At 36.7% G+C, this 22,708-nt stretch overlaps 1 protein-coding gene across 3 annotated transcripts; it reads left to right on the top strand.

Moving 5' to 3' along the window:
* The first annotated feature begins 20 nt into the window (after window positions 1–20).
* UCHL5 (ubiquitin C-terminal hydrolase L5) lies at window positions 21–19,754 on the top strand. Of its 3 annotated transcripts, none has more exons than XM_042803460.1 (11): window positions 21–120; window positions 1,687–1,750; window positions 3,557–3,662; window positions 11,448–11,573; window positions 11,661–11,722; window positions 11,815–11,945; window positions 13,385–13,448; window positions 14,534–14,636; window positions 15,108–15,221; window positions 17,150–17,248; window positions 19,140–19,754. In XM_042803460.1, exons 5-11 carry the CDS (start codon window positions 11,661–11,663, stop codon window positions 19,182–19,184), a joined length of 618 nt encoding a protein of 205 aa, XP_042659394.1. In that variant the 5' UTR covers window positions 21–120; window positions 1,687–1,750; window positions 3,557–3,662; window positions 11,448–11,573; the 3' UTR covers window positions 19,185–19,754. The 3 variants fall into 3 exon arrangements, with proteins under 3 accessions (XP_042659394.1, XP_042659389.1, XP_032854564.1); XM_042803455.1 differs by lacking the exon at window positions 21–120 and adding an exon at window positions 296–510; XM_032998673.1 differs by lacking the exons at window positions 21–120; window positions 1,687–1,750 and adding an exon at window positions 7,286–7,369 and having other exon boundaries at window positions 3,564–3,662.
* The last annotated feature ends 2,954 nt before the right edge of the window (window positions 19,755–22,708 follow it).

The following is a 22,708-nucleotide window of genomic DNA, read 5'->3' as shown; positions in this document are numbered from 1 at the left end:
CGGGACCCGGATGGGGCCGCGCCCACCGCCCCCCGCGGCCGCACCCCCAGTGCCCGGATGGAGCCCCGCAGTGGAGCCGCAACCGCTTTTCAGCCGCGGCGCGGGGTTTGCTTTCTTTTGGTTGGTTTTTTTTGTTTGGGTTTTTTTTTTTGTGTGTGTGTGTGTTTTTTCTTTTTTCTCTTTTTCCGCCTGCCGCCACGGGCGCGCAGCCGCGGGCGGCCCCTCCGCGGCGGTGCCGGTGTCTGCCCCGGATCCAGTCCACGCCGCCGCTTCCTGCCCCCGCCCCGCCTCACCGCAGCGATGACAGGCGCGGCGCGGGGCGCGGGGCCTGCCGGGAAGGGAGCGGCGCGCCTCGGCCTCGGCCTCGGCCTCGCCTCTCAGCCGGCCGGCGGCGGCGCCCAGCCTGAGGGAGCGGCCCGGCCGCCGCCATGTCGGGGGGCAGCAGCGCCGGCGAGTGGTGCCTCATGGAGAGCGACCCGGGCGTCTTCACGGAGCTCATCAAGGGCTTCGGTCAGGGAGAAGCGGGAGCGGCGCCGCAGGGCAGGCGGGGGGGGGGGGGGGGTGTGTGTTCTCTGAGGCCGCGGCCCCGCCGGTAGCCGCAGCTCTCCCCGCGCGAGTGCGGGACGGCGCCAACGCGGCTCGCCCGGGCCCGGGCCGCGCTCGCAGCGCCCGGAGCTTCCCCCGGCGGCCCGCGCCGCCCGTTCCCCGCGGGCAGCGGTCCGCCATCGGCCGGGGGCAGCCGCGCAGCCCCTGCCCGGCGACCGGGAGCGGCGGGGCCCGGCCGGCCGCCCCGGGCGTCTGTCCGCGTCTGCCGGAGAGCTCGGGAGCAGCCGCGGCGCGGGGCGGGAGGCCCGGGTCTGCCGGGGGCGCGGTGGGGGCGTTTGCTGGCTGCCGCGGCTGCGGAGCTTCCCGGGGAAGGGGCCGTACGGGCAGGGGCTGCGGCCGAGCCGGGCTGGGTGCTTGGCAGGGGGCTGCGTAGCCTGCGAGGGGCTGCTTTGGCTCGCCGAGTGCTAAGTTTTATGTTGAACCGCTTTTAATATTGTTGGCAATACTGCGGCTCTACGGTTATAGCGACATAGAAGTCTACGCAGGGTTTTGGCTAAAGAAGCAAAATTACTTTATGCTAGGTTATATTGATGTATGTTGTCATGTTGTTTCCTCATAAGTGAAATCCAGGCTTGCTTCTCTGTTTGTGTTCCTATTTAGTTAATAGATTAATATTCCATATACTAAGTATTTGAACTTTTGGGGCTTTCTCTTAAGCAAGCATCTTGCGGAGTGTCTCATTTACAGTATTTTCAGCCTGCTACTACGGGTCTTTCTCTGGAGATATTTTAAGCTCCTATGTGGACTAGCTGACAATGACTTTTAAAACAGTAGCATTTTCAGTTGAGCAAAGGGCATAAGGTGACCCAAGATACGTTTATCTTATCTGCTTATTTTTTAAATGCAGCTGTGTTATAAAGATAACATCACCGTACAGGAGAGATTCCTGAAATAATGTCTCTTGACCTGTCTTGTTTGGGTTTTTTAAATGAATAGGTATTAAAGCCTGTAAATAGACTTTTCCATAATTTGGACGTACAAGTCATAATGTTACCATAGTTCTTTCATGTGTTTGTCTTTACTGACTGCATCCCTTTTAAATGGGATAGTTGAAGAAGCCTGTATCTCTTCTTGTTTCAGGCTGTAGAGGAGCACAAGTTGAAGAGATATGGAGTTTGGAACCGGAGAACTTTGAAAAATTGAAGTAAGGCACTTTTCTAATCTACATGGGTTCTAGTCACATTTGTCTGAAGTCGCTGAAAGAATATGAACTAAACTCAGGTGTTTTTTTGGTGGCATTATTTTGTTTGCTTTTTTTTTTTCCCCTTCAGTTTCTGCAGAAGCTGATTAGTATTTGGATTTCATCGAATATCTAGCAATTAAACTACTTTCTATTAACACCTTCATACTTAATCCCGCTTTTCTGGTTTTGGAAAGAGATGCTAATAGCAGCTAGAGTGTGAAAATTGATTTTTAATTATTTTGTCATTGGTTTATATTACATCCTTTGACGAATACTTTGACAAACTTCTGTTCCTTGTTTTATCTCCCTTCTTTCTCACATACCTGATACTGCATCTGTTGCCTTGAATAAGTTAATGTACTGTACTTACATACTTTTGTAACTTGTTTTTCCTGCAGAACCACTTCCATATGTATGTGAAGGCAAATGGTCTTGACAATGACTGATATCATAGGGAACAGTTCTGCCCTCATTAGGCAATATTGATTCTTTTACCATTTTGCTCATGATCTGCTGTTATCTGTGCTCACATACAAAATTTTAAGAGGAAAATGTCATCTATCCTAGACTTTACTCTATTCCTGTGTGGATATACTATGCTTGTATAATTAATCCTTCAGAAGATGTAGGGGTTAATACAGAAGATACAATTTTAGAATTTTTGTCTGAGTGAAGATATTTGACAAGTGACACCTAAATGGTAGAAATGTTACTTGAGAAGTGGTTTATTTACTGTTTGCACTATGTAATTCATATGATACTTCATCAGAACGTTACCTATTTTGTTCATAAAGTAACAGCTTTGCTTGCTTGAAGTGTCAGATGTATATCTTTCTAGTCTTGAGTGATGACCAGCTTCCTTCCCACGCACAGGTGTAGTATTTCAACTTGAACACTAAAAATTAAAGTATATAATAACATGTAGCATTTTTCAAGTTCCCCCAGTGGACCCATTGTTTAAAAAGACATCTCTGACTTTTCTGGTCAGAGCTTAGGAAGAGTTTGTTATGCAGTATTACGGTACTGTGTTTACCTTCTGTAGATAAACCTTTTATGGCATCTTTCTGGCAGTGACCTTAAATTCAGGTTTCTCCATATGTCTTACCTCTTCAATATGATGAATAAGTTTTCGTATTAACGTAGCTGTAGATTTTGTAAGGCTTGTTTCCTTTAATAAATTTTTGGGTTACAGGAATACTAAATACAGTGTGACATGAAGAAAAAACTATTTACTATGCAAGACATGCAGTCTCAAAAGCGAAACACAGTTTTAGTAGAAAAGAAAAATGGATTTCTGTTATCTGAGAGTTAACGTCATGAAGTTTCACAAGGGCTTCTCTTTGTATATTTTATTTGTGCCTTAAAAGATTACTAAAACTTTAGTTCTAGCTCTTGTATATGATTGACAAATGTTTTGATACCGATTTATGACTGACAAATTCACATGAGTGTTGTACAACTGTAATAGTTACATGAACCAGGAAAACTGGTCCTGAATTAGGAAAATTACTGACTGCATGCTAATTCAGATTGGGATTGTTTAGCATGTATGGAAAGAAACCTGAGGTATGTTCTGTCTGATTAAAAAGCCACATCTGAAAATTTTAGTGCAACTTCCCTTTGTTTAGAAAGACAGAATTAACATAATTACTGTACCAGCATACAGTGAAACTATAGTAGAGATTTCTGGCTTTGATATTTTTCATCTGTAAATGTGATTTTTTTTTTTTTTTTTTTTTTTTTCCCCCTATCAATTTTATTTTTTAGGCCAGTACACGGGCTGATTTTCCTCTTCAAGTGGCAGCCTGGGGAGGAACCAGCAGGTTCTGTTGTTCAGGATTCCAGACTGGATACAATATTTTTTGCTAAACAGGTACAACAAGTTCAGTATTTTTCTTAATCTATGTTTCATGACATATCTATTTCTTGTTATGAGAAGCTATCTTTTTGTACACAAAAATTAATGTTTTACAAGTTGAAATAATTTTAACAAATTATGTGTGAGTAAGAACCGTGTATTAAAAGATGATTAACAAAGCCAATCAGATTGATCTGTCAAGTCAGACAAAAACATCACCAGGTATGGAAGAGTAAAGCTCTTAGTTATTTGTCAGCCCTCTCCTATAAAAGTAACTCAGTCTTCTGTTCAATAAATAATTACTTGTTAAATGCTTCAGTGGAATGAGCAATTATTTTTTTGAAACCACTTTCAACAAATTATAGGAAGAAATGTTAATTTTGGTCCAGTTTTTGTTTCTTGAGTGTCTCAAATGCTCTGCAGCCAGGGCAGTATAACTTTAGGATAATACTTCCCTTTAAGAGTTTGCAGACCATTTTGGCATGGAAGTTTCAAGTACTTAAATCAGAAACATGAGTTTAAATTAGAAATTATAGGAAAAATTGGTTTTACTAATGTAATCAATTGTGTTTTATTAAATATCAGGTAGTACTGAAAGCTTGTGTTAGCTTTGACAGGCTGCTGGGAGTATTGTTTGCAAGCAAGAAATGCAAGAGAAAGTAAACAGAATGGAAGTAGAAGTGTTTAATAAATGTTTTAAGCTCTTTTCCAAGACCTGCTTCTCAAACAATGATAAATGTAACAGTGCAGAAAAGAAGTGTAACCCTGCATGTGTTAATTACAAAGCATTTATAACAATGGGCAAATTATTAGGCTTCCTATGGATACCGACACACAGACTGCTTGTTAATTTGGTTTTTTGTTTGTTTGTTTTATGGTTTGGTTTTGTTGTGTTTTTTGTGTGTTGTTTTTGTTGGTGGTTTGTTGTTTTTTTTTTTTTTTTTCCCCCCAAATGCAGAAGTGTTTTCTATGTAAATTTCAGGACATAAAGAAGTCTCCACACACTTTCAGCTAAAAGTGTAGAAATAGGGAAAATAATGGAAACATTAGGTGTATCTGTAGCTCTCATGGCTACTTTGTACGTGTGCTTCTTTGTGCAGATAATCATATTCAGTTTGTTTCTTTTACAATCACCTTGTTGTTCCATACTGTTGTGGATGACTTTATTCCTTGGTCTTTTTTGATACTGTTTTATTAATTCTTCATCTGCTGCAGCTCTTAAGCCCTGCCAAGCAGCACCCACCGTTCTTGTGATACAATGATCAACAGTAGTTTTTATCAAATGTCTTCCTAGGTCGATAGACACTGGTTTAGGTTGTGATTTCTGCCTGATCAAACACACTGTTAGTGATCAGTAGGCTGTGGCTACAGAATAGGCTCCATGCAAAGAATTTCAGGGAAAAGCCCTGATATAACTCTCAGAGGGTAGTTACGTGGCAGGAGTAAATTACTGATAAGATGTTTTTATAAGATGGAGGCAGGTTTACCCTCATTCAAAGGATTTCATCTTTCTTGTTTCAAGTAGATGAGGTTTTCACAGAATTGTTCTTGTGGATTCTGAAAAGTTTCAAAGCATTTGTCTGCTTGCTCTACTTTTGCCTTTTCTTCTCTGTATTCTCCATTTCCCTTTTTGAAGCATGACACTGTTTAAAAACCAAGTGGAGCTTCATTGAGCTTTATGTTGAGATTGCAGAATATACATCAGAAAATTTGGATAGTGTTAGACTTGGTAACGAAAACAGAAAATTAAAGGCTACTGATGAAAAGTCTTTATTTTGTAGCTTGTTTTGAAGCATTCATATTTTATTGTTTTCTTAAGCCTGAAACCTCTGTGGATGTGTAGGAACTTTTTCATCTTCCTCCTCCTTCACCTGCTGCCTTTAAGGAGGATGTACTGGAGTCACTCTAAGATTTAATTCATTTCAGCATGGAAAGCAATTTCCAGAAGTATTCACTCTTTTCAAATAGTAGTACCTAGTTACGCCACTTGATGGTGTGGGATATATGTTTCAGAAGTAACCTGCAAATAGTTTAAAATTAGAATATCTTTTTAATGTTTTAGTATTGTCTGTTACTCAAGTGCTGTGGCTTAGCAAAATCCAAACGTGTCTTGTAGACACATATATGCTTGGTTTATGTCAGTTCAGTTTTGCCTGGACTGAGGTATTTTGACTGAGGAACTAGTGAAATAGCCACAAAGAAATTAAAGTTAAAGGTCAACAGATAAATGAAAGAAACTGGTTGTGGTATTTTGAGAGGATTTGTAACACCAATTTAGCTCTGGTGGCTTTCACTTTGGAGGAAGTTAGCCTTAAAGATCCAACTTGACAAGCTATGTTTTGAGGACTGATAGCATTTGCTCAAGCAAATGGCTGATCTGATGACTTGGTGGTGATGAGAGCAGAATGTCTCGGTCCTCCCAACCGGTCTCCTTTTGACTTCATGGTTCTGTTCCTCTCCTCCAATGGCTTAGCTTCTCATTGAACTTCCATGAGCCAGTGTAGCTCATCAGCCAGCAGTTTTCTGTAGATTCTCTGTGCATTATCTCTGGGCTGGTCTCCTGCCACATGACGAGAGATATTTGTTCAGTGAGTCTGTACAGGCCAAAGCTGGTAAAAGGTAAGTGAGAGAGAACAGGAGTTCCTTTATTGTAGTGCTGAGGTTATTGCATTTCTTGAAACTGCAGTCTGAATCCTTCCAAGTCACCCAAGAGCACAAGAGAAGACAAGCATTAATATTAAATATTTCTATTGTAAAATAGCAGCTCCTCCCAGCTATCATGCAGCTGGGCTTATGTGCCTTTTTTATTTATGCACAGTTTAAGTCCAATTCTGTTGTGGCTTTGAGAATGGGGTTTGTTATCTTTCAAGAATCTTTTTCAGATGTCAAGACTTTTTATTTTCTTAATTACAAAAGGGATGAGTAAAATAACTGTATGTTCATTTGTAGGTCGGAACCCCAGAACAAATAGATTTGTTTTCTGGGTTAGAAAAATTTTTATGACGTTTAAGATTATTGGTCTCTTGCTCTGTATCTTCAAAACTGATATGACGCTGGAGCCCTAAAAATCTCAACAAGTGTTTGTCTCTCTTTCCTTTCCCATACATTTTATTCTTTTAAATATTACCATCTAAAGAGATCCAGTACAATCCGTTTCACTATAGGGAAGTTTTAAAGTTTAATTCTGAATCCTGTGTGAGCAAGACTAACTGTTAATATGTAACAACAGTTTAGTGTGGGAAATAAGTGATGCTGTTACAGTATGGCTCCATTTCTGTTCAATTTTAATTAAATGTTCCATCTTAAAAATTGTTTCTTTGGGGGGGGAAAGTTTAGTTAGATGTAAAAGGCTACAGCTCTCAAGCTGTGTCTAGCAAAATGTCTTTAAAATTGCATTAGGAAACAAGTTTGATAAGAATCTTATGCATGCTCACATTCTACTCATAACCACTTTCGTAGCAATGTTGTAGTTGAGTTCAAAATGACAGCTCTTATTCAAAGTTTAATCCTGAGTATGTTGGGGGGGGTTGAATTTTAAAGTGTGTCTAATATGCATGCATATTAAAGGATTTTTTTTTTTTTTAAATGGTCACTTTTATGTGCACTCATGTTAAATTTGGCCTCCCTGTTATGCCTAGGTATGATTTGGTCCTCTATTTGAGGCCACAGAACTCTGGATGATCTTACATACCCTTTGAGCTAGGATACCTAGGCACAATGAGGTGAGTTAAGGATACAATTTCAGCCTTAACTCTGAATTTCCTGATTTCTGTCTTGCTTAAGTAGGCCCTTGCTGTTATTTTTATACAAAGTGGCTACATGATTGTACCACTCAATGTATTTGGCTATCTTAAGCACTGTTTTGAATAGCTGTATTCTGTGCTGATCACTGCAGAAGTGGAAGTGTCTCCTGACAAAAAATAATGCTGTTGTTGCAGAGTTACGTACTAAAATTTTTTATTTTGATAATCTCTTCAGAGTTTAATTACTGAAGCATTGGTATCATGCCTTTGTTTTGTGCCATGTATTTATTTTATGCTGCATTGTGATGATAGAACATTACAATTGTGATAATAAAACATTAACTTTATTAATTGGGAATAAAATCTATATACCTTCAGAAGGAGGGTCTTCTAAATGGTGCTGTTAATAGCAAAACATAGGTCTTATCTTTATGCCACTAATGGAAGCATTATGTATGTTTTTTTAACATCTCCAATGCTTCAGTTGACTTCCAACTCAAAATTTTTGACATTTTCAGGTTTGGTAATCTTAAGATAGACCAGTTATCTGTGTTAAAGCTAAACTTGGGATAACAGATAACCTTATAAGAAGAAAAATGAACTCCCAACACTTCTAATAAAAGTCAGAAAGAGATTTTCAGTAAATTAATGTAACTATAGGAAGATCGTAGCTTTTTATCCAAAGGAATAAAAACAAATAAATAAAATCAGATGGGGTTTCTAAACAATAATAAGTTTCGGAGCTTTGTCCCAGTGCTGATTTTTTTCACACTGAGCTTTATAAAGCCAACTGTTTTGTAGCATTGGGATGCACAGTAAGTGAACCCCACGGATTTGCTGGTTATACTACCAATTGCAGCACAGGGCTGTCCACAGCTTTTTAAAAAAACAAAATACATAATCCATCAGATGGAGCATGTTAGTCAAAAACTTAATGTGCTGCAGGCCTTATGTTGATCCAGAAACTCAACTTGAATTCTTAAGGAAGGGTGCGTGCTTATGAGCTTACACACCTTAATTGAAGAGTGTGCCAGAGTAGCTTATTGAAGTGGTTCCTTTGTTTTAAGCTATGCTTCACTTGGTGATATGGCAGTCTTCTCAGTTTTTTTGAGATAATCTCGCTAATGTGCATGTGTATATATATATTTTTATTTCAAATATTATTAAATACACTTTGCAGCTTTGCTAGCAAAATCTTTCAAATATGGGTATCTGCTTGAAGTTGGAGTCCTGAATATTGATAAATCACATATCTCACCAGGACTTTCTGGATAGATGTTGGGGTTTCTGGACAAATGCAGAAAATTCTCTTGAGTTTCCTCAGGTAAAAATAAAAATCTTTCTAGGACAACCTGCATATATTGTCATGCTATCTAAAAGCAGAAAATGTTTTCTGCCAACACTGAAACACCTTAAGTAAGAGATATATTGGAAATTAGGGTGGATGGGTGTCCTGACCAGTTTCGCTCTTGAAGGACTTACTAGCTTGTGTGTATAGCAGTGCTGGACTGGCTGTGTGCATTGAGAGGATGCTGTGCCTGTGTGACAAATAGACCTTGCACTCGTCTATGTTTGGTACTGCAATCACCTCCTCCTCGCTCTGTGCTCTTCACCCTACCCATGAACTAGCTACCACTAGCTAGGTTACCCCCTCCTTCTGTCCTGGTAGTTCTTTCATGTCATCTAAATCCGGGAACGCACTGTCTTTTTAAGCATATCACCTATACTTGCTTCTGCTCCTCTGCTACAGGTTTATTCTTGCTGCCTTTTCCTTACTTCCTGCCTCTCGCTTTCTGAATGGTATTTGTAGTTCTATAACATACATCCATTTCAGCAACTGGGGGCCACTGGTCGAAGATCTGCATCTGTTGCTTATTTTTTTTCTAGCAGTAAAACAACATTGTTTAGCTTGGTCCTTATATACTTAAACAGACTCCCCTCATACTGTAGTTGGAATACAAAAATATATTTATGCTGAAAGGCACATATGTAATGAGACCACAAATTCCCTGCTGAGTTTGATTTTTCCTTCTATTTTTGCTGTTGTTTAAAGTTCCTGTATCCAGCTGGTCCAACACAGTTGCTGTGTTGATCTTGCCTCTGGGCACAAAATCTATCTTCATTTCCCTTCCCTTTTTTGAAGCCATTACTGGGTTTGCAGTCTGCCAGAGCAACTGATTGTTCCATCTTGATTTTTGAGTAAAAATAGTTACCACGTAGTGCTGTCTCTCCCTATAATGTCCTATAATAGTTATCATTTAACAAGTGCAGTTTGCTGTAGTGACCCTCCCTTCATTGTAATAGCATGGCTCTAATAGTTCTTCACCACAGGTGTGTCTATACCTTCTTTCTGCTTTCCCTATCAGCTTAATTACAATGTTTGTATCCACTGCTTCAGGTTAGCCCACTCTAATCCACTTAGGATCTTCCTGCTTTCATCCTAGTACTACTTTTACAGCTGTCTCTGACAGCATTCTCTAGTCATATCTCAGGTTCCTTTTTCTGTGTTATGGTATTCTCTTGAATTATGTCGTTCTAGGAGTCTGTGGGTTTTAATATTTCTGCTGCTGTTCATTATTTTATTGCCCTTGATGGATTTTCCTTCTATGTCCTTTATTTTGTAGTTGTGTGAACTCTAGCTTTTAGCTTGTGTACCTGCAGTTTGTTTGAGTTTCAGTTGCTGTAATCTGTTCTGCATGTATAGTTGACTCCCTCAATTACCATTTAAGCCAACCAGGCTGTATTTTGCTTACATTAAGTGCTTTATTATTTCTTTATCATATGTACTATACAGACGTAATCTGAATTGACAGTACCAATAACAAATGAATACATCATGCAGCTTATAGTATTAATGTAGTAGGTTTTTCTTTTTTAAGGACTAGCTTTAACCTATAAACCAGGTTGCTTGGTTTTTCTCCTTTTTTTCTTCTTGTTGGAAGTGGTTTCGCATTCACAGCACTGAACTAGTTTTTTTTAATACAAAATCAATAGCTTCTCTCCCAGTTCTAAGGTTTAAGTAGCATTTTCAATTGCCAAATACTCTTATAGACTGAAGATACATTATTTTTTCCTATAGCTCACCTTAAAAAAACCAGCCAATATGAAGTCTTTTTAGTATTGTGGCCTTACACCATTTGAATACTGTGTTTTTAATTAAATCTCAGATTATATTTAATAATACTTGCAGTCTCTCTTTAAATACTATATTTTAGTTTGGGTATTACTAAGCAACATTAAAGACATGGCTGTTATATGAAAGAGTTTGTATTTTCTAAAACATGGAATATTTAATGCTTAAGTCTAAGGAAGCGTCACACAAACTAGTAACTTAAAGGCTAGGTTGAAGAGGATAGGTGTATTGTAAATTAAGAAGCAAGTGAAAAATCTGAAGTTTTATATGGCTTATTATTCAGCAAACCATCTTTTAAAAAAATCTGTACATTTTAGAACACCTTAATTCTATTGGTTTAGCCCTAGGATATTTGAAATTTTTTTGTGCAATGCAACCTTTTTATAAAAACTCTAGGTTCCACAATGTGTTTTATTGCCCTAATCAATGGGTTTTTGAGCTGCTACTCCTGGTAGGAATTCTGATTATTTGAAGGTCATTCTCTTTGGGAGAACCGAGGGTTTTTCAAAACCATAGATACAATAACATAATTTAGGCAGCTTGCTTTGAATAGTACCTTATTTGTTTTTCTGCTGAGATCAGAGGGTTTCTGTATTTCTTCTGTGTCCTTTATTGATCACTTTAAGGAGGTGGTAAGGCAGTAGAATGACAGACTTTCTAAGCAGAGGTGTGAGATACCAGTTTATCAATGAATTATACACAACGGCCATCCAGGGTTCATTTCATTAGTCTCCTACAGAAAAGGCTTTTCTGTAGCTACTCAGACTAGATTTGCTGCCTGTTTGAGTGAAGCTCTAAAGTGAATCAGTTTGTTATGAATCTGTGAAGCTCTAAAGTGAATCTGTTTGTTATGAAAAATGTTGTCCAACTTTAATTAAATTTTTATCACCAGTACTGAACAAATTCTCAACACTTTCTTTCTAGGTAATTAACAATGCTTGTGCTACTCAAGCCATAGTAAGTGTGCTATTAAATTGTGCTCATCAGGATATCCATCTAGGAGAGACTTTGTCAGAATTTAAAGAATTTTCACAAAGTTTTGATGCTGCGGTGAGTGCCTACTATTTTCTGTATTTTTAGTTGTTATAGTGTTATATCTATGCTGGCTTACAATTTAATTTTGTTACTTACTTTCAGATGAAAGGTTTGGCACTAAGCAACTCAGAAGTAATTCGACAAGTTCACAACAGTTTTGCCAGGTAACATATGTTTTAAATCTAGGCAAAATTTGAGCAAGTTCTTTTTAATCTCAGATTTTTTTTTTTTCTTTTATTTGTGATTTTCTTTGCAGACAACAGATGTTTGAATTTGATGCTAAGTCTTCAGCAAAAGAAGAAGATGCATTTCACTTTGTAAGCTATGTTCCTGTTAATGGACGGCTATATGAACTAGATGGCTTAAGGGAAGGGCCAATTGATTTGGGTAAGAGTTTATATTTTTTTTCCTGAACTTTTTTCACTTTAACAAAAGCTTACTGTGACAAATTGGTTGTATGTTACAGGATCAAACCAAGTTATTTTATTAAAATAAAGCATAGCTTTAAAGTTTTCTTAATGTGCTGTTCAGGCTTGTGCTTCTTTGCAGTCATTTATATTGTTTTATTGTTGTTGGTCTGAACATGCAATTTTCTTCCTGCTTCCTCCGCACTTCTGTTTATCTCTCCTTTCACTCAGTAATCAAATGAACAGGCCATGCAATCCAGTGGGCTTCTAAGACCATAATAGTTTTGTTTCAAGAGAGGAGTTTACATGACCTGCTTGTGGATGTTTGCTTTCCTTACTTGAGGAAATATGTTATTGTCTGAGCTGTCTAACAAAACCTGGTAAAACTATGTAATCTTTCAGTCTTTCCTTACCTATAGGGTGTAATTCCTTTTGCTACTATTTTTCCCCTTATCTTCCTTTTTGTGATATTGTCACTCAAGACAATTCCTATGTCATGTTTTCAAAGCTTTTGTTTGTTTTCCAGGTTGGTTATAAACAGTCCATTTACGTTAACGTTTGTTTCTTCTGTGGAAGCATGTATACAGCAGACTCCATACACTTTTTGTACATGATAGGGCTGGTGTTTACACACTGCCCTCTTTCTTCTTAGATAGCAAATATTTTCCCAATGGTTTAAAAAACAGTAGCTACTTCTAGGATAAGTTTTATTCTTTGTAAGACTTGTTCCTGTTTTGTATCTTGTAATCTTTCTTGACTTGCTGTATGTGTGTCATCCAATGTCTTGAAAAGCTCTACAGTGCCTATCATGTCTTCTTTTGAGTGTGATATAATCTAAATACATTCCACACTCCATTTCCATAGTGTTTCCACAATTTTCTTGACAGTTGTATTTATTTTTAGGCTGAGTAATGGCTTGCTGCTAAATCTCCTCTTTAGTCTGGCTAGAGAGACTATACAGTCTGCAGACCTACCAGTAACATAACTTCTTTGGTGACAAAATTGAGTCTCTTCATTTACTTGAAATTATTAAAGCAGCATTATCAATTTATGAAATCACCTTTAGTTATTTTCTCACTTATCTTAAAATGAAGTTTTAATTTATTTTGTCATAAAACTTTTACATAACATACTTTTTTTTTTTCCCCGTTTCTTGTTATCAACAAAATAAACACTAGATGCTTATGCCCTTAAAATTTAGTTTTGGTGCATTGCTTTGGCCACTGTTTCCTAAATATTATTTAAAAATGTCTTCCACCTTCTAAAAAAAACATAAATCACCTGAGTAATTTGAGACTGCAGTTGCCAAGGAAAAACTTGTTACATACTCTGAAGTTGCTGCATAAATCTGAATTACACAAGTCTTTAATTTGCAATAAGTTTTGCAAAGAAGATTAATTTATTTTTTATTTTTTCTAGGTGCATGCAATCAAGATGACTGGATAAGTGCTGTACGGCCTGTCATAGAGAAACGTATACAAAAGTAAATGGTCATGATGGTTTTAAAATACAGCACCTTATATATGTTTAAAAATTCCTTATTCTTAATTTCCTTCAATTAAAGGCTTTCAACTGAATTTCTAAGGAATGACGCTTATGCATCATTTTTATGTGCATATCACTGTGACTTCAGAACCTATTGCCCAACATGAACCAAATGTGATGATAGATAAGTCTCAAATACGCTGTGTTCCTGTATGATTGATCAAAGTAGGTATCTGTGTAGTGAAGAGAGATCCTACTAGTACTCTGAAAAATGAAGAGCAAGATTATTAACTTTGTTAGACAGCTGTGGGTCTTTGCAAGTGAAAACTAAGAATCCCATTACTATGGATAAAGTTTGGGTGTGCACTTAGAATTAAAAATACCAGATAATAACTATATCCATACAGCTGGTATTTACAGAGAACGAGGTGTAGTTAGGTATGTGGCTTGTTTTAGAAATTTAAGCTAGAAAAACGCAATAGAGGTTTTCCTACTTAGTTCTAATGCCAAACTGCAGCCCCAGATGTGTTAAATAGTTGATTTTATGCCATTTTTTTTAAATAATTCTCAAAGTCTTTAAGACTTCTTTTTTTTTTTTTTTTGCTAAGTGAAACATTACTACCAAATCACCTTTGGAGAATTTAAACTGAAAGGCCAGCTAGCCTAATTGTTGAATGTACTTTTCACATTGTATGAAGAAGACTCCCAGCATTTTCTAACTAGTAGCAGTAATGAGAAAGTAAAAACTATGGCATGCAGCAGCCTTGTACAAGTTTGTTTTATTTTCTGGGCAGTTTCAATATTTATTTTTTGTGACCACAGACAGGAATAGTAATATCTTGGGAGAGGAAGGAGTTACTGTTACTGGATAGTGTTCATCTGAGGTCTGACTTTATTTTGTGGCAAGATTGGATCTGTAGCACAACTGAAATTAATAGATCCATTTAAATTATTTTTTTTCCACAAAATTTATTCCCTTATAATGAAATCCTGGAGGAGGTTTTTGAGTTGTCATGTTAATGATTAATTTTGAAAGTGGATCTTTCTGGTGTGTATTTTGTTTTTTTTCTGTTCCTCATTTAGATACAGTGAAGGTGAGATAAGGTTCAACTTGATGGCTATTGTATCTGACAGAAAGATGATATATGAGCAGAGGATTGCAGAATTACAGCAGCAGCTTGCAGAGGTAGGCCATAGTGTTTAAGTTACTGGAGTAGTTCTCTGATGATAGATCTGTGTCCTCATTTTATTGTTCACCTCTGTCTTTCCTCACTCCAAAAGAAGTATCACTAAAAAAAGCAGGGAAGTATTATGACATACCTGTCCAGTACAGTGCAGTGCTGTGTGAGTGTGCTGATTCAGCTCTAGTTAGTTCTGAGTGAGCTGATTTGTGTACTTGGTACAGGCTGACCATGTCATTGTGGCTCCTTCTTGACTAATTTGCTGTGGGAGTGGAATTATTATTTTCCTAATACCTGAGCTAATCTGCTTATATAAATAACTGTGGAAATTCCTTGAATGTTCCAGTAATTGTAAGCAAAACTGAATCTTTCTGTGATAGAAATACTCTTAAGACTTGATTTAATTTTTTTATGAGAAGTTTGGTTTTTTTGAAAGCAGTGATGTCATCCGTTTAACTTTTTCTGTTTTGTGGAAGGAGGAGCCTATGGATACAGATCAAAGTAGTAATATGTTAAGTTCTATACAATCAGAAGTTGCAAAATACCAGATGTTAATTGAAGAAGAGAACCAAAAACTAAAAAGATATAAGGTATGTAGTCTTTTCTATTCTTATGAAACTATTGGAGAAGTTGTAAGAAAAAGCCAACTTTTATATCTTTGGGAGGCTGTTACAATTAATCTGAAGGAATTGGATGGGTACTAGAAGGACAATGTTATGTAAATTCATGTTGTATTCCTAAATTTACAGGTTAATTACCAGTTTGCTTCCTCTTAGCATAAGGCTTACAAGTCAGTTTGTAATGGTCTCTGTAGCTCCCTTTGTTTTGCCACTTGTTTATATCTTTCTCACCTGAAAATATTTTCTGAAGCAGTGACCTCTAGAACTCCTACAGAGAATTTGCTCTGTGTGCACTAAAAGGCTGATCATTCTTTTTTTGCTGGAGTTGCTAATTATGTTGGTCTCTTACAAAATATGGTATTTTTGTTTGTTTTTACTAGAAGGCCTATGTGTTAGCTGTAAGTCTTTCTACAGAGTGCGTTCAGATAAGCTTTGCCAGCTCTCATGGTCCGTAACAAGGAATCTTGATGCATCAGTTGATGATGATGAAGGCCAATCAGGAGATTCTGTGAACTTTGTTAGGTTCATTCAGTGTTTGCACATATATCTCCTAATCTGACATATAGGTACTTGCACAGCTTTTAGTGAAGAAATTCTCCTAAGGTACTTGAATTGTTCTTTTATTATAGTTTACCTGCTCTCTTTTCCTCCATGGGAAGCAGTGAAGTCACAGTTGTCATGTTCTGCATTTTCCAAAATAAGTACTTCGTGTGTGTGCACTGAAAGCGTATTATTCTTTGAAATGACATGGTATTAATGAAAATGAGATATTGTCAAGTTTCTCTGAGATCACCACTTGCAACTTTTTTGATAATTCCCTAATGCTTTTAAAGAAATGTTTTGAGGGTGGGGGGGGAAAGCTGGCTAACCAGATTTTATTTTTTTTTAGTCCATCAACCTATTTTTGGTGGGGTATTGAAAGTGGCTAGATTAAATTAAGTTTTAAAATAAAAGTTGTATATATCGAAGAATAAAGAAATATTTTCACTAGATTTTGTGGGGTTTCGCTAAAAATAAATGTAATGTTTTCACTAGTTTCTAGATGGTTCAGACTAAAAATTCAATAGTTCTAATGATAATTTCAAATTTATTTCTACAGTACATATATTAAGCTGTAAAATGTTATTGTTACCTGTCTCTAAAGCAGTGTCACTACATTCTGTTCCATGGCATCAGGATGCAATTCAGAAAAGTATTCAAAACAAAAACAAAGTATGTGCTTTACCGAGCATGAGAGTAAGCAAACAAATGAAACTGGGATCAAAAAACCTTTAGGTTCCTAATTGTATGTGGAAATACTCTGGAAACTGCTTAAAAGTCCACTTTTTTTTTTATGTTAGGGCATCTACTTGGGGTCTGTGCTTTTTCAGCTGAGACGAATAACCCCCAAACAATCTCTTACCTTTCTGAAGGATTGAACCATTGTAGAAGCTGTAAAGTGTTTCAGTATAACAAAAATAGTTCTGCTTTTGCATTACAGAAATGTTTAGGTCCTCAGCCTAGGCTGAGACCACAACTACACAAGGGACTGGAAAAATACATTGGTTGAACTGCAATTTAATTTGAGGGGGGGCAGGGGGGAAGAGTAGTTTGGACAAGAGTACTTGTCCGTGTTACAACAGTGGCTGAACCATATAGCCTACTTAATCGTTGAGGGTTTCTCAGCTAGTATGACAAGAGACCATAAGGAGAATTTGTGCATTAAGCAGTAAATTCATCTGGCATATGCTTTCTATCCATGTGCTTAGAATTTTATTGCTTTGACTTGATTTTTAGATGGCTGAAACTTAAAAAAAGAAATCTCTCTTAATGGGGGGTGGGGTAGACAATGACGGGGGTGGGAAAATTCTCTGTTTAGCCATATAATAATTCTGTTAATGCTTTTAATTTATTTTTAGATTGAAAATATTAGAAGAAAACATAACTACCTGCCTTTCATTATGGAATTATTAAAGACTCTAGCAGAGCACCAACAGTTAATACCATTAGTAGAAAAAGTGAGTATTTCCTATCATGCTTCTAAGAAACAGTATGTTATTATAATTCTTCATACCTTTTACTTAAAATTAAAAAGCAGTCAAATATCTTGGAAGCCTAAATGGCCTGGGTGTATTTAAACCACTACATTCAGATATATTGCTAGTTTACCTGATAGTCTCTTGCAGTTCTTATGGGGCACAATTCCAATGAAGATTCAAGACTGTGAGACCAACCAACTTTGCAGTATTATGCAAAGGCAAACTGTATCTCTCCTTTGATAACCTGAACAAATTTTTCTAATGGTGATATAGGAAGAGGCAATTCAATATCAGCTAAATGATCACATTGCAGGGCCTAAGATGCTATAAGAAGCACATGATTTGGGCTTTTCTACACAGAGAATTAAAAGTTCTGTTAAAATTGTGATTTGTAGCTCCAGTTAGTATGTGGTAGAGTTCCTCGTACTATCTTGATATCCCTCTTTGAACTGCAGATTATTTAAATGTATACTATCACAGACACGTATAGACAAGATTGATCCCCTTTGCCAACCTAGACTCTTAATACTCAGTTTTGTTGATTTATCTAGTTGTTAACACTAGATGGCAACCTTTACACAGAGGTTCTGGTAATTTGGGTAGCTCGACATTTGTTTTCATTTTCTCTGTTCTTAAACTTGTATTGGCTCACTGTTTTCCCCTTTTTAAGGTGTCTAGCTATTAACATTGGTTTACTATTAAAGTTTGTATTAAGGATTGTTTATTAAAGTGTCTGTCACTTTGGCAAGGTTATTAAATTGTATGACTAGTCCAATACTTGAATTGTAATAAGACCAGCACTGGCTTGCATATCTACTCGTGTGCCATAGACAGTATCCCTAATTTTGAACTCGCATGGAAAAAGGATCTCATTATAATGAAAAAAGAGCTGAATGTTATTTAGAGTACATTCATTATCTGAATTTATTTAGGAAAGTATGTTTGCAGGCCAGTAGTATATAATACAGTAACTTTTGGATTCAGTTTTTAATCTTTCAGTTCTTTGAGTGGCTTGTGGAGTTTTAATCTAGTTTCATGTTAATAGGAGTTATGACATCATCAAGATTCTCTTACAAGTAAATTTCCAGTGGACCTGAGTGACTGGTGATAACAGATCTTAATTCTAAATCCATGAATTAGATCCAGTTCTGTTCAATAATAAGTGGTAACAAGCAGCAGTCTGACACAGAATTAGCAAATGTTTTGACAGAAAGATGGCTAATATTGCATCTGAGTTGTTCCCGCTTCTTGCCTAATCTCTTTTCACTAAATTGATAAAAAAGAAAATGCTAGTTCCCAGTCCGTTTGAGCCATCTATCAGTTGATACGAGTTATATTGAATCTGTTCGCAAATATCTTGATAGAAACCCTTGTGGCTTTTTTTTTTTTTTCCACTTTGCTCTTTTGAAAGGTCTAAAAACCTAAGATCTTGGTTGCTTTAGAGTTTAATTTATGATAAAAAGTATATCCGAGTGCAGTGTTTTCTTGTGACATAAAATGTTTTCATTAGGAAGAGTTACTTCTATGTTAAATTAAATGAATATGGAGGTATGAAAACTGAAGGTTAAATTATGTTTTAAAAATAGTGCTTTTTTTTCCACCTCTCTTTTTCCCCTATGGAAGTTATTTAAGCTTATAGTTTATTTTGTATTGTACATTAAAGCCTATATGTATTCTTACCAGGCTTTATTTATGAACCGAGTAAAATAGTAGTAGGATTCTTCCGAAGGGTCTAAATTTACATTTAAAATGTCTCTTTGTACAGCATATTTCATTGAATGTGCAAAAAAGTAATAAGTAGTCATTCAAAGCTCCAGATAGAAGATCTTTGTCTCATCAGAGCTTAACATCATCTCCCTTTGTTTTCTAGGCAAAAGAAAAACAGAATGCCAAGAAAGTTCAGGAGGCCAAGTGAAGATGACTTTGCAAAATACATACTATTATGTGCTTCTGAAACTATTTTCATGACAACAAATAAAACTTTTCATAAACTTTAAATTTTGTCCAGCGCACGTTTGACAATTGTAACAGTTTGTCTCGTACTGTATGCACGGGTCTAATTTTCTTCCTTCCCCTGCATCTTGTGCATGTAGTACTGCTAAGTATGTTTAGGTTCTCTTGGTCAAATTCAGTATTTAACAGTGTGTCTGATTTCTGAAAACTTCAGAAGTGGACCTAAAAATGTGCAAGGAAAATGTACCCATTTTGTCCCACTTGAATATATGATAATGATACAGATGCCAGAGTTTTAAGTATAAGCATGAGCTTTCTTTGCTCATCCCTACTAACAATCACAATACTATCCAGTTGTTCAGTGACATACCTTGTGTCTTTGTTTCTATGAAGTATGTGTCTAATTTTTTTACAAAATTGAAACTATGAATTTAGCTGTAGAAACATTTGCAAAGACCAATGTATAATCTCAAAAGATCTGCATTGCTTTAGTAGAAGAGATAATAAATATTCCCATTTTTATTTTGGCAAACTTTCTTCTGTGGTGTTTTATTACTGGATAATATGATTAAGATATGTACTGGAGGTCATCGGCCTTGTGACTTTGAGTATTTGTGTTCTACATTTGGGTTAGAAAGAAGTCACACTTCTTTTGGGGAGTTAATATTTTTGGATACGAGGTAATGTTCTAGAGTATGTTGAAGTCTTTAAAACAATGCTTTTAATTGATCTTGAGAGGTAATTTAATACAGGGAGTAACATGTATGGAAGATTCTTGTTGATAACAACGTGCTTGAACTGTCTTCCATGGACCAAAGGGACTGTCTGGCGAATGGAGCTCACAGGGTGTCCTACCTTCTTAGTGCCACTTGTGTGTGAACTACGAATAAGGCAAGTTGTTCTGGTAAGGGTAGTTGCAGGCCATTGCAGTAATATGTAATACTTGAATTGCTGAAACACTGTTAGTGTATATTGTATATAAGTTTGTTGTGAAAACTTCTAATTTATTCCTAAAAGACTCAGACAAGAAATAGGAAGAGAAACAAGTAAAAGAACCTGGATTGTTTGGAAGACGTTTTAAAAAACAGTAAAAGATGTTTGATTTGCTTACTTTGCCTATAGGCATACTTCAGTGAACTGAGAGGTCCTTTGGTCTTGTAGGCTTGTATGATAATATACTATATTTAGATACTTTTTGAAGCCCTGATATGAAACAAGTTCTGCTATCTGTTGGCGCTTCATATATGTTGCACAGATATCAACAGGATAAAACTTTGGCCAAAGAAGCAGCACATATACTGTGTTCTCCTACTACTGAAAGGATTCACTTGAGTCGTTGCTGTGGCTGGAAGGGTAAGATCTGTTTCAGAAAAGGTGAGATCCATGCCTGTGTTTTGTACAAAATCGATCAGGTTGATGAGAACGTAAACTGTGTGTGTGAGTTCCCTACGGGAGTAGTTCATTGCAGCAGTATTGTTTAGGGAAAGGGGAAGACTTCCTCTGTAAGAGGCGTTTCTGATCTTAAAATTGTTCTCTAAATTCCATTTCAACCTGTTGAAAAGGTTTGTTTGTCTTTCTAAGTGGCAGCTTGATGATTCCTGTTGCACCCTGACATTCTTGGAGAATTTTGATATTATCTGCAGTGAAATTTTGCTGTTCCATAATGGATGTCAACTTAAATTCTACTGTAGTTCCATTCTCCTTTTATTTGCATGCTTGCACACGTACAAGAAGAAAATGAATTTTGCTAGAGCAGTAAATTATTTTTGCAATTGTCAACAACTTCTAATAGTAATCTTTTTAGAAATTAGAATAACATTGCAAGAAAACTTTCTGGATTTGTGGAATGAAAAGAAGACGGATGTGAAGATCAAACTTACATATTGGACTGATAAATTTAAAATGAAAAATGTGGTTTGTTGTTTTTTTTTTTTTAAAAAAATGACGTTTAATGCAGAGGTAGAACCACTCAGAACTAGTGTAATTTGTTATATAATAGAATCTTCTTTTTTTTTTTCCTGATCAAAACCCTTATGGTAATTTTTTACCATTTTCACCAAGTTTGTAAAACCATTTTTCATGATGTGTAACTTGGTTTTAAAGGCAATTTATTTGTATGTTGCCTACTTTTAGGACTGTCACATGAATGTAATGCTGTATATGAAGTTGATGAATTACCAAACTAAAGGTGCTGAAAAATCAAAATAGACATTTGGACCTTAATGCATCTTACAGTTTTAAGGTACTGTATTTTGCTATATACAGAATGGTGAAAGGCTTGTTTTCTGATTTATTTCAAGGGCTACTGCTTTCTGCTGGTATAAAACATAGGGTGTGATGTAGCTGTCAGAAATGAATTTTGGGTATAATGAAAATGAACAATAAGTTCCATTCCTGTGAAGAATTCTGCCGTACAGCTGCCGTTTCCTCTAGCCCAAAAGAGGTCAGTGTGTCTCCAGTTTGCTGAGAGTTTGTCATCATAAAATACCGATGCGAAACCATGTGATCTCACACTGTTGTTCTTTAGCTGCCAGTCTTAACATAGTACATAAAAATTTAAGAATCTTGCTGTAGCCTGATTTCTTCCTTCACAGAGTAACATATTTTGTACATGAACTATTTTAAAATACAAATTTGGTATGCAGATACAAATGTAAAATACAAGTTCTCATGTTCAAAGGTGTTTCGATTTATGAGAGAATATCTGACCAAAGACACATGAAAATGCAGTACTCTGGTTTTTGTCTAAGAAGGTCAGAAGAAAGAAGTAAGACATACCACTAGACTCATTAAGTGCTTGTTTCAGATAATGTATTCTTTTTTTCCCCCAGTATATTACTCCAAATAAAATTTATTTTTATTGCAGAAAAGTCAGACAGAATGAACTTGCACCAAAAGAGTTTGTTACCCCTGAACAGGGCAGAGTATTAGAGGAAGGATTGGATCCAGATGGTTGTGGTACTGGTGACAAAATCTTTTGCTCTGTGAAAGGACACAGGGAAGTTTTGAAATATATAAATTGGCAGGCATATACAGGGCCCAGTGGTTTGTGTTTATACTTGCTTACATCTGCTCATGACAATGACCTGTTACTGGCAGTTCTTCCATTTGAACTGCAACCTCTAAAACTTCTACAGGAATAATTCTTTACAGGCTGTTTCATTTAGTAGTGCAAATGGACTTATCTGGATTTTCTTTAAAGTTCATGACATCACTTTTAATAAACAGATACTGCAGGGAAAATGGTCATGCTATCTGTGCATATGCATATCAGCTTCTTAAATATTGGATTGAATTGCAGATTTATTTTTCTCATGATGCTGTCGAGGTAGATAAATGGAGGACATGAAGTTTACGGGTACTTTTGTACAAGTTATCTGAATGTAATCAATAAAAACAGGGTCACTCCAGAAAGTGAATGCTTAATGACTTCCATCTCTTAGAGATGAAAGAGAAATATGACTTGACTGTTATAATAGAGAAATT

The sequence above is a fragment of the Tyto alba genome, unplaced genomic scaffold, assembly GCF_018691265.1.
Source record: "Tyto alba isolate M040663 unplaced genomic scaffold, T.alba_DEE_v4.0 Super-Scaffold_1000006, whole genome shotgun sequence".
Classification (NCBI taxonomy): Eukaryota; Metazoa; Chordata; class Aves; order Strigiformes; family Tytonidae; genus Tyto; species Tyto alba.
Note: the sequence above shows the minus strand (reverse complement) of the source record. Positions and strands in the feature narration are given on the sequence as shown.

Coding starts and splice junctions, on each gene's coding strand:
- UCHL5 (XM_042803455.1), top strand. CDS start 429: ATGTCGGGGGGCAGCAGCGCCGGCGAGTGGTGCCTCATGGAGAGCGAC. Junction 11,723..11,814: donor GTTCACAACAGTTTTGCCAG/GTAACATATGTT, acceptor TTTTCTTTGCAG/ACAACAGATGTTTGAATTTG. Junction 15,222..17,149: donor AAAAACTAAAAAGATATAAG/GTATGTAGTCTT, acceptor ATTTATTTTTAG/ATTGAAAATATTAGAAGAAA.